This window comes from Mesoplodon mirus (assembly GCF_964341445.2).
Source record: "Mesoplodon mirus genome assembly, chromosome: 6".
Taxonomy (NCBI): domain Eukaryota; kingdom Metazoa; phylum Chordata; class Mammalia; order Artiodactyla; family Ziphiidae; genus Mesoplodon; species Mesoplodon mirus.
In genome coordinates this window covers 23,112,726-23,124,644 of record NC_138982.1, presented here as the reverse complement: position 1 = coordinate 23,124,644, position 11,919 = coordinate 23,112,726, and the positions used below count along the sequence as shown (strand labels likewise).

Genomic DNA, 11,919 nt, shown 5'->3' with positions numbered 1-11,919 from the left:
TTTATGAAGATATTAAATGAGAAGATGTGATTGACACAGTGATACCTACGTAAGTCATCATTGGTGATAAAGTTGAAATGTTTATTATTTATGTATGATATAATTAAATTATTTTTCTAGTTAAAAAAATAAGTATAGAAAAATTTTTGCTTACAATAAAGGCATGATTGGGCGATGATACAGAAGCTAGTATTATGACCAGAGCAGTAAAGAAAAAACAAGAGCCTGGAAGAAGGTACATCGCAAATAGCATGAGGTTGAACAGCAATTGCAGTTTGCTATGGGCAGAGGAAACCGCCAAAGCTGTCTGTTGACATGTGATAATGTTGCTGCTCTGTGACATACATGATGTGTGTGCCTGTGTGGGGTTTTTTTTCATTTTATTTACTTTATTTATTTTTTTGGCCACACTGCACATCTTGGCTTGTGTGATCTTAGTTCCCCAACCAGGGATTGAACCCTGGTCCTCGGCAGTGAAAGTGCAGAGTCTTAACCACTTGACCGCTAGGGAATTCCTTGTGCTTGTGTTTTAAACATTTCTCTATTTTCATTTCTAATAGGTGGATATGGATAAGTATAGTCTATGAAAAAAGCACTCTGTGGTCTTCAATAATGTTAAGAGTGTAAAGTGGTTCTGAGTTGGAAATGTTTGAGAACTGCTGGTCTAGGGCACAGAGAAGGCAAAGTTGAAGTGGAAAGTTACTGTGGTACCGGGAACTAGCAGGGTTCATTAGAACAGTTTAGAATGAGGAATAACCTTAGACATTTTTAATTGGCCTTAACTTTAAGGAAACTCCATCTTTCTTCCTTTCTCTTTCTCCCCATATCTCTCCTTCATCCAGGTCCTCATACGGAAGTGCCCCACTTGGCCTGCTGTACTCGAGTTTGGGATTAGAGGACCCTAATGTTTAGGCTCTCCCCTCCTTTATCCACATCCAGATTGAGCTGTCCTGTGCTCAGTTTCCCAGGGCCCTGGTGTCAGTGGGATATAAGGCCCTGGTGTCAGGAGCTTTCCCAGGAAACTTGCATTTTCTAGCAGATGACTTTTGAGGACACGGTCACTTCGTTCAACAGAGTTATTATTTTGGTCAGAGGAAAGAGGAAGGAGTAGGTAGAGACCCCCTCTCAATAGCCTGAGACCTCCAATGGACTGAGCCATAGGCTCCATAGGGGTAGCAATGGAGGCTCCTTAGAATGATAGCAGCAAAAGGCAATTTCCACTGCAGCTATGGGCACTCTGGGGACCGTCCAACCTGGATGGCGCTCAGCATCCTCCTCTGGCCCTGATGAGACCCACGCGTTTCCAGTGGCCAGTGGTGTGGCTGGTGACTGACCTGGGCTATAGCTTTAGAGTCTCTGATAGTTACCCACAAAGCCTCACAGGATGGAGGCGGCCTTTAAGAGGTGGGAGGCCCATTGACACGAATTTTCTTTCATACGCATTATCGTGGAAGAGAGGGGCTGACTTCCTGTGCCATGGCTTATTCTTACTTCCACTCTTCTCCGTTTCAGATTTAAATGGCAGTATCTTCTCTCTCTCTCTAAGATAGGTTTTACTTTTTAGAGCAGTGTTAGGTTCTCAGCAAACCTGAATGGCAAGTACAGAGTTCTCATATACATTCTGTCCCCCAAGACACACACAGCCTCCCCTCACTATCAACATCCCGCACCACAGTGGTACATTTGTTGCCACTGGCGAACCTACATTGACACATCGTCATCACCCAAAGTCCACAGCTTATCTTAGGGTTCGCTCTGGGTATTGTACCTTTGACATGTAGCCCCACTGTAGTATCATCCAGAACACCTTCCCCGCCCTAAAAATCTTCTGTGCTCTGCCTTTTCATCCCTTCCTCCACCCTAACCTCTGGAAACCAATGATATCTTTACTGTCACCATAGTTTAGCCTTTTCCAGAATATCATACATAGTTGGCCCTCTGTATATATGGGTTCCACATCTGTGGATTCAACCAGCTACGGATCGAAATTCTGTACTACATGTTCATTGAGGGTTGGTCACGTTCCTCACTCCAGAAACCAGTCTGTTGGAATAGCCGCTACCTGGAACACTGCCAGGTGCCCATGGCAAAGGGCGAAGAGAGCACGGTACAGCATGCTGTTAGAGCTTTTGCTCAGAAGGTTGTAGGAAGCAAGTCACAAGGCTATACAGTTGGCCCTCTGGATCCGCAGGTTCCACATCCACGGATTCAACCGACCTTAGATCGAAAGTATTCGGAAAGAAAATTCCGTAAAGTTTCCACCAGAATGCTGGAAACTATTTCCGTAGCATTTACATTGTATTAGGTATTATAAGTAATCTAGAGATGACTTGAAGTATACGGGAGGATGTCCATAGGTTATATGCAAATACTACACCGTTTTATATGAGGGGCTTGAGCATCCGTGGATTTTGGTATCCACAGACGTCCTGGAACTGACGCCCCGAGGACACTGAGGGAACCATACGGCATGGTCTTTTCAGAATGGTGTCCTCTTTATGACTTCTGCCTTCTACACTGTTCACATTTGCCTCATTTTACCCGTGCAGAAGCAGATGGTGGTTGGCACATAAAATAAAAAAGCAAGCTACGAAGTGTAGCCCGGGGAAGGCTTGCTCCAGCATCACAGAGGATGATAAAGCCCTGAGGTAGGGAAGGAAGCAGGACCACATTATGCAGAGAGCTGTGTAGAGGCTGCTGGAGCGCCTGGAGAAAGGAAGGGCCCAGAGTCTGTGCAGGCCTTTGCAGGGCAGCTTAAGGCACTGGCTTTTTCAAAAAAAGCAACAGGAAGCTATTGGAGGGTTTTGACCTCCAATTTGGAGGGAATTAGACCTCATTTACATGTAAAAAACAACACTCTAACTGGGGAGAAGTGACTGTAGGTGGATACAGGAGTAATTCCCCTGTTAGGGAACTATTACAGTAGCCCAGGCAAGAGATGAGGATGGTTTGATCTAGAGTAATAGCAATGCTGATGGTGAGAAGCACAAAGACTGAAGGGAGAATAGCTCAGATCTGTTCATGGATTGAATGGGGGTATAAAAGGCAGAGAGAGAGACAGACGGAGGGGGAGAGACAGGAGAGTAGAGAAACCTGACTTGTTGGCTTCAGGAACTGGCAGATTTACCAAAAAGTAAAGATTGAGTTGGGGCAGTGTGTGTATGTGTGTGATGGGGGGAGGGGTGGCGAGGGGAGAAGAGATGGTGCACACGTAAAAGAGTCTCACACATTACATGTCCCTCAACGTTTTATACCGCAAATTTTCAAAAAGCAACTGGGAAGGACTTTTACAGTGAATACCCACAGACAACATCTCAACTACCATCTTACTGTACTTCTATCCATCCATCCATCCCTCAGCCCATCTTACTTTTGTAATGCATCTGAATTGCAGACATCAACGCACTTCCCTCTTCGTACCTCAGCACACGTCATTTGTTTCCAGCTTTTTCCTTTTGATGTAAAACTTGCATGCAAGGCGAAATGCGCAAATCTTCAGCGTGCATTCACCGAGTTCTGACACATGCATACGCCTGTCTGCACCTTAAATTTGAGCTGCCTAAAGGACATCAGGGTGGCATAATCAAACGGGCTGCTGGATGTCGGAGCGTGGAGCTCTTTCAGCACACAGGTCTGTTTGAGCTCTTGGACTGGATGAAGTCACCGAGGAGGTGCAGAGGGAGGAAATGTGGGCAGTGTCCGCAAGGAGCCCGGCGTTCTGAGGTATGTCGCGGGGAGAGCGGACCTGCGGGACGGTCTGGGGCTGGCCCTGCCCGGGGCCTGAAAGAGGGTCTGCTCGGCGCCACCAGACGGTCCTAGGTAACCATTGGAGGGGCACCGAGGTGTCACTAGATGGGGGAGGGGGTGCAGGGTTGGGGAGGGGAGAGTGGCGAGGGACTCCCAGCCCGAGGCGGGAAATGGGGAGGAGGAGGGGATCCGGGGTGAACGCGAGCGAGCGGCGGCGGCGGGAAGGAGGGTGAAGAGGGGGAGGGGCGGCGGCGAGGGAGGGGCGGAGTCGCCGCAGCGGCCGGCCGCCGGGCGGGAGGAGGGAGGGGGTGTGTGCGCGGGTCACATGGTCGCGGCTGCCCTCCCCGTCAGCCGCCCTCGCCGCCGCGGTGCGCTGGCTGCAGGAAGCCGCCGCGCCGCCGCTTTGTTGTCAGGGGCCCCGCGAGGAGCGCCGTTCGCCGCCGCCGCCCTCTCTCCCCGCAGCCCGCTCTCCGGCCGCGGGGCCCGGGTCCGGGCGCCCCGCCCGTCCTGCCCATGAGGGGGCCCCGCGACCACCGCTGCCTCCGGCCCGGGGCGGCGCGGCGCTGAGGCGGCGGCGGCGCTGCCCGCTCTGCGGGATCGGGCGGCCCCGGCCCCCTCCCCGAGGGCACCATGGAGGTGAATGCGGGTAAGAGCCGAATGCGGCGGGTGGGGCGCGGCCGAGGGGCGCTCGGAGCTCGGCGGGCACTGCGAGGGCGGCGGCGGGGGCCCGGGGCCGGCGGGAGGGCCGCCGCGCGCCGCGGACCCGCGTCGGGCTCGGCGCTCGTCGCCCGCCGGCCCGGCCCGCGACCGCCCTGCTGGCCGACCGCAAAGCCGCAGCGCGGCCTGACGGCGCCGGCCCGGCCCCCCCTCACATGGCCCGGCCGCGCGAGCCACGTGCGCGCTGTGTTTACGTTCGGCGGCGCGCGGGCGCCGGTTGGCTGGGCGGGCGCGTGACGAGGCATTACATAATGGTCGCTGGGGCGGCGGCGGCGGGCGGGGACACGTGAGGCCGCGCGGCTCCGTGACCCACATTCCCGGGGCCGCAGGGACACGTGGGGGCGGGGGCGCGCGCCGGCCGTGAGCGCCGCAGTCCGCGGAGGCTCCGCCCCCGGGGCCCTCCGGGCTGTGACGTGGCCGCGATCCCCCTCCTCCCCCGCGGGGCTGCTTGCCGCGGAGGGGGCCGCGCGTGCGCGCCCCGGGAACCCGCGGCCCGGCGGCCCTGAGCGGGCGTGGAGGCCGCAGTGTCCTCCGCCGGCGTGCGGAGCCGGGGTCTGGTGGGCGGGCGGGAGAAGCGCGGGGCGTGGGCGCGCTCGGGCAGGAGGAGGGCCCGCGGGGACGGTGTGGGGCTTCCCCGACACGAGACCCTCCGGGGTCGCCCGGCGGACGGGCGGAGGAAGGCCCCGGTTGTAGCGCTGCCTCGTGTTTACCAAAAAAAAAAAAAAAAAAGAAAGAAAAATATCAGTTTTAACGATCTGCTCGGGGACGCGATCGACCTTGCACACCTTCCGTGATGAATACGCCCGAGGCGCCAGTCGGGACCGTGAGGGATTCCACCCTTAGCGAAGCCCTGGGCTCATGTGGGCGGTGACCCCGGGTGACTCCTAGGCCTCCTGTACAGCTGGTCCTTGTCAATTCGCTTAATTGCTTTAAACCCCTGGGTCACTGGTCTTTCCTGAATCTGGTAACATATATATATTTTTTTAATTGTGCTGCGTGGCATGTGGGATCTTAGTTCCGGGACCAGGGATTGGACCAGGGATTGAACTGGGGCCCCTAGCAGTGGAAGCCCCAGTCCTAACCAGTGGACCGCCACGGAAGTCTCAGGATAACAGAATTTGACTCTGTCCATCCCTTTCTTGCTACAGTTCCTCTTGCAACGCCACAGAGCAATACCAGGCTCGCTTCTGCCCTTTTAGCTGCCTCCCCTTCTACCAACGAAGGATGGCCCTTTACCTAAAACCAGGGAGGTTGCAGAAACAGCCAGTGATGATTTTTTAAGTTATTATATGTCCTAAAACCATGCCTGGACAACACATTGTTGTGAACGTTCCAGGAACATTTTTTTTAAAAAGCCATTTTCCTGTGTTTTAATTACCTGTGGGCCTACTTAAGCTTTGAGGATAGTTTAAAATTTTAAGTAACTCTATTATGGAATTAAACTTTTACTTGGTAAGGATTTAGAGTTTATAAGCTTCCACCTCGTCTAACCCAGCGTGAATGAAGTCTTCCAGCTTTGTGGTCGGATAAGGTGGGCCGGCTCAAGTGATTAGATAAAGTTTTTGTCAGATTTGAGCCTTCCTGGAACATTACCAGTGAACTTAATTTTGATTTTAAAGTGTGGCTACAAATTATAAAATTTCCTTAGGATGCTTGCTGACCCGCCTCCCCCATCGCCAGTTCACATCCCTTGGCCGGTGTTGTTTTTTTTCTGATCATCGACCTTGTTGCCCTTTGGGATGTGGCATCCAGAAGTGGAAGTTGTTGGTTGGTTACCAAGTTCCAAGCTGGGGATGCTGCTTGTAAATGAGTTCTCTGGCAGGCTTGGCTCTTGTAGCATATTGCTTTGCTGACTCACAGTAGCCTTGCAGTCAGCTAGATCCTTTTCATGTGAACTGATTTGAAGCTAGGTTTCATCCACTGTGCAGATAATTGTTTGAGCTGAACTGTAGGGGCTTGCCATTATCATTCTTAAATTTTCTCTTTTTCCATTTGGCTCCAAGTTCAAGCTGTCGCAAGCTGTAATCCAGTATACTATTTCTGCCATCCCTCTGTCTGAAGGAGCGTTGATAAGCATTCCCTTGAACTTCCTTCACGTTGTTGTAAATGTTGGCTGGGGTGGGGCCACATTCAGTGCTGTGTGGCAGCCTCTGACCTCTCCCTTAGGGTCGATAACGTTTTATTAGTCAATACCTATTCACCCAGTGACCATTTCATGTAACTGTCCTGTAAATCATGACTCACTGTGTCTGCCCTCCCCATGACTAATACAGAGGGGAAACAGTGAAGCTGTAGAAATTGACTCTATACATTTTTGTCACAGATTTTGATTGAGTATACCAAGTTCTTTAAAGTAAATAACATTGTACACGCTTCATAACTGTGGCTGGGATGCACATTTTAAAAATTAGGAGGGCTTCCCTGGTGGCGCAGTGGTTGAGAGTCCGCCTGCCGATGCAGGGGACACGGGTTCGTGCCCCGGTCTGGGAGGATCCCATATGCCGCGGAGCGGCTGGGCCCGTGAGCCATGGCTGCTGAGCCTGCGCGTCCGGAGCCTGTGCTTCGCAACGGGAGAGGCCACAACAGTGAGAGGCCCACATACCACAAAAAAAAAAAAAAAAAATTAGGAAGACATTCCCACATAGGCCATCGTTATCTTTACAAATCTGTAGTCTGTTCTGTTTGTCACTCGGAGAGAGAAACAGTAAGATAATGGGAAGAATCAGAAGTGAAGAAGGAAGTTGCCTGACTCATCATTGGAGTTGAGGGAGTCAGAAGGTGGCCTGGAAATAAGAACCTGCAGAGAAACCACTGGGTCCGCGCGACATGTTCAGAATTGAAGGAAAGAAGCGTGGATAGAGAGGGTTAGTTTTGTTTGAACTGTCCTGATCCAACTCTTCCAGTATAATGGCGGTAAAATAATAATCACCAGTGTCTGTTGAGCACTTATGTGCCAGGCCCTTTACATGTGTTGCTACTTTGGTGCCTCACGTCAACTCTGTGAAGGAAGGTGCTGCTGTTACCATTTGAAGGTGAGGGTCCAAGTAAACTGACGTGAGAAACCTACCCAGGCAAGTGGGAGAGCCAGATGCACGCAGTGCACTTGGGGAGCACAAGCTGCGCTAGGCCGAAGCCCGCATAACATTTGAAGGCATGGGCAGAGCTCGGTGGTCCTGTCTCCTCGGGGGTCCGTGTGGTTTGCTGTGGTTCAGGGTCACAGCTGGAGGAAAAGGAAGGGGTCAGTAGAGCGTCCCCATTTCATCATTCCTCTTTTTTGTTTTTTCAATTCCGTTGCTAGTCAGTAGGGTTTTTTGTCCCCAGACACTAGATTACACTTGCCCCCCTACCCCTTCGCAGCAAGTTACATGGAGACAAGAACCCTGTTTTACAAAATAAGACCTATTTGTTTTTTGTCCCCGCGGTTTTTGTTTTCTTAAATAATCTCTTCTGTAGTACATCATTTAATAACTTACGTAATCTTTAAGACCCCACTTATTGTCACCTTGGCTCGTGATCTCTGCCCTCTGTAGTGCTCTTGTGCTGTCAGCATTTCACAGTAGTTTGTATGCAACGTTGCTCACGTTCCACTGGAATGACTGGTTAATAAGGCTGTGTCCCCAGCTGGCCTTTAAAGCCTTTTAGGGAAGGGACCATCTTGTTCTCTGGAGCCCTGACACTGGGATACAATTGGAAGTTTAGTGCTTCATTAGGTCCACTGTATCATCTTGTGAGTAGAAATTATTAAAAACCTACTTTTAAAATGAGAAAACTAAAACTTCTTCAAGGTAAAAATGTTTGGTTCTAAGTCACTAGGCAGAAAAGTACACTCATGAGTTGAACTCAAGCATATTTTCCAGGATGATGGGCAGTGGGGGTGGGTGATGATGGGCAAGCCTAGAATTAGGGTAAGAAAACCCCAATATATGCCAGGACAGTAAGTGCTTCCCAGCAGTACAAAGTTTGATACTGTCTGACATTGACCAGTGGGTAAGCCCTAGCCTGGGAACCTGGCCCAGCTCTAGGGTCCTTTTCAACTAAAAATAGAGAAGACTGTGCCTCAGCTAATTTTAGCTTGAGGCATCTAAGAAGTACATTCTGCCTGTTTCTGGAGCTGTTGGGACTTGCTGGTTCAGGGATTTTACCTTTCTTTTGTTACCATTAAAAACTGTCTCTGTAAAAATCACTTATTTTAATAATCGCCTTTTATGAACACCATTTCATCTCAATCTTATCATGACTCTGGCAGATATTGCCATTTTATAGAAGATGACTCAGTTTTAGAGAGATTGAAAGTAACCTGCTTGCCCAGGTCTTCTCAGTAAGAAATAATACTCTGTACTCTGGAATTAGACAGCCTTGACTTTCAACCCTGGCCCTGCCACTTAGTAGCTCTATTAACCTCTCTGAGTTCCTCTTCTGTAGAATGGAAAAATGGAACTTAATTTTATAGGGTTCTTGTGAGGATGAAATGTGGTGTGAAATTCTGTCATTTTATTCTCGGCGTTCTTGGTGTCTTGTATTTTTCACTTCCCCTTCTTCATTGGGTTGAGGAACTGCTAGATGTACTCCTTACCTTCTAGGAAATTAAATTTTAATGTTTTTGGGCTGCTAACTGTCAGGTGGGTAGATTGGTGTCTGGTAGATGCTAACACAACTAAATCAGTGTTGAAGGTCTCACTAAGAGAATGTAGCTGCTTCTGGATGGGTCATCTTTGGTTCCATGGTTCTTGGCACAAATGCTTCCTGTAAATGACTGTTGATTCCCTAAAGACAGGAGTTGGATCTTAACTGGATTGATAATAGCCCAGTAATTTTTCTTAGATTTGATTTTGGAGCTTTTGCAAAGGAAGGTGTGTTCTGGGTAATTAATACCTTCTATTGCCCAGTCAGTGCTTTAATCCAGTTCTTAAGCCATCAGGATAGCTCAGATCTCTAGAAGTTTATTTCTAAGCTGAGGTAGTTAGAAGACCTCATGGGTGTAAATGGCTGACTCAAATGCTGGCCCTGGGAAGGTCTAACTTCCTCACCTTTTATCCTCTTGAGATGTTAGTGAATTTACTACCTAAAGTGTCCTTTAGAAAAGATAAATAGCTGTGAGACCTTCCTTTGGGAATTTATTGAGGACTAAGGATAATATTTTTCTTTGTATCCTGTTCCCAGTGGAGGTAAGTGAGAAAAAAGTAGCAGTTTGCTACCACCTGGAATTTCTAATATGACCTTTAGATCTATGAAGTTTTATGAAAACAGAGGGCACAGTGGTTTTACCCAGTAACATGACATTTGATAGACTTCCAGATTAAAATCGTTTTTCTCTGGATTCACAGTGTATTAGAGATATTCAGGCAGTTAAGTCAGTGAAAAAAATCAACCTTGAAAACTGTGGGCCAATTTGTGCTTGAGTTCACTAGTTATAGCCATTCTTAAACTTCAATATGCACAGAATCGCCTGGAGAACTTGTTTAAAATGCTCATTCCTGAGGGTGCCTTCTCTAGTCTGGGCTTAGCGATAAGGGTGTCTGCAAGTCCAACGGCAGAAGTAGGTGGAGAAGGTAAGTGTGTGGAACTGGGGTTAAGTGGATAGTCATAGAGTCTTTGGGGAACATCGTGAGAGAAAGATTCTGGGGGCAACAGCTATGAAAGGTTTTCCATTTCCAGATAAACTACTTTATCCAGAGTTCCAAGTGTTAGGTCTGTTCCTGATTGACCTGTGTTTTAGCCAAGTGCTGGGGGAGCTAAATGATGAACCCATTGTTCTGGGATTCTTCCATGTAAAGGTATAATGAAGGACGCACAGACAAGACCAGAACCAGATTTCTTCACAGCCAAAACAACTTGATTACTCTAAACTATGTTGTCACTCAGGAAGGTTTTTCATTCCTTTTAGTAATAGGTTGGAAAATGAAAAGCTTTAGGTTTGGATCTGCATGTGCTCAGAATGACAAAGCCAGTGAGAACCTGCTCACTTTTTAAATCAGTGGGAATTGTTTGGCTTTGAACTTTGTGGAAGCAAGAAGAATAGTAGGAGATAAGGAAGAAAATAAGTTACTTTTTCCTTGTGCAGTAATTTTAACCATTAACTTGTTTCTAAAGTTAGTGGCGTTACTGTTCAGATTTGCAAAAATAGAAAATATGTATCATCGTGTATCTAATTATCTGATTTCCCCCATCTTCTCTAGGAGGTGTGATTGCCTATATCAGTTCTTCCAGCTCAGCCTCTAGCCCTGCCTCTTGTCACAGTGAGGGCTCCGAGAACAGTTTCCAGTCCTCCTCCTCCTCCGTCCCATCTTCTCCAACTAGCACTAATTCTGATAACAATGGGAATCCCAAAAATGGCGATCTCTCCAATATTGAAGGCATCCTGAAGAGTGACCGGATAGATTGTTCTATGAAAACAAGCAAATCGAGCGCACCTGGGATGACAAAGAGTCACAGTGCAGTGACAAGTGAGTTATTTCATTTTCTAAAGGTTGGTGCCACCAATTGCAGGTGGGGCTTGTTTTATCAGCTGTTCATTTGGGGGACCATTTTATTTTTGGGTATAATTTTCACTCCCTTCTGGGTAATCATAGTTCAGTAGTTAGGTAAGAAATCAGTGACGATCTGAAAAGTTGCAGCCTAGGGGCTGTCATAATTGGTTCTTGCTGCAGAGCAAGATCTGTGCTTATGTGCTCTGCCTGACCATGTTTCCTCCAAGGGGAGCCTCTTACCCCGTTTCACAGTTCTCTCTCTTCTGCGCTCCTAGTGCCCAGTCTGGTTTCTAGACGGAGCACTTACTCGTGGAAAGGGGTTTGCTTTCATGAAGTTGGAGCTAGGAACATTTAGCGGACTGGGATATCCAAACGAGTCGTGGAAATTTGGATCCCTGAGTGAGTGTGGAGGTGATGGGCTGGTACAGGGCAGGGTCAGGCAGAGATGGGGCCTGACTGGGACCTGCAGGTGAGTTGAATTGAGTATTTGCACAGCAGCCTGTGGAGACACCCCTTTGCACCTTTTGTTGATTGACACCTCTGGCTAACTTCTTAATTCTCATCCAGCAGGATTGTTTTCTTAGCTCTGGTTGCATGTCTGATGTGAAGTAACTCTAGATTTATAAAATTTCAGTGTATGTCTAAAATCATCGGGAAAGGAAAAACTAGCTCTCTGAGATATTTTTGACAGTGCCATAAACTGTTTAAAAGAAATTCATGATTTCTTTTGATTTGTCAATCTGGTGTAAAGATTTTTCTTTTACGTTATAAAAGTAGATTTGTATATTTTTAAAGTACTTACAGGTTGAACAAAATAAAATATTCAGTTGGAAAGAAAACAAACAATTTTAGTTTTTCTTCCAGCATTTCACTTTTGTGTCTGTTTGTGCCTTAGAATTTAGTGGCATGGTTCTACTGTGTAAAGTCTGCGGGGATGTGGCATCAGGATTCCACTATGGAGTTCACGCTTGTGAAGGCTGTAAGGTAA

At 48.4% G+C, this 11,919-nt stretch overlaps 1 protein-coding gene across 1 annotated transcript in view; it reads left to right on the top strand.

Moving 5' to 3' along the window:
- The first annotated feature begins 4,088 nt into the window (after window positions 1–4,088).
- The window catches only part of NR1D2 (nuclear receptor subfamily 1 group D member 2), a 26,374-nt gene continuing 18,543 nt past the window's right edge, over window positions 4,089–11,919 (top strand). The window contains 4 exon segments of the mRNA XM_082625787.1: window positions 4,089–4,393; window positions 10,641–10,907; window positions 11,796–11,803; window positions 11,805–11,915. Coding sequence (XP_082481913.1) covers window positions 4,378–4,393; window positions 10,641–10,907; window positions 11,796–11,803; window positions 11,805–11,915 — 402 coding nt within the window. The 5' untranslated portion in view covers window positions 4,089–4,377.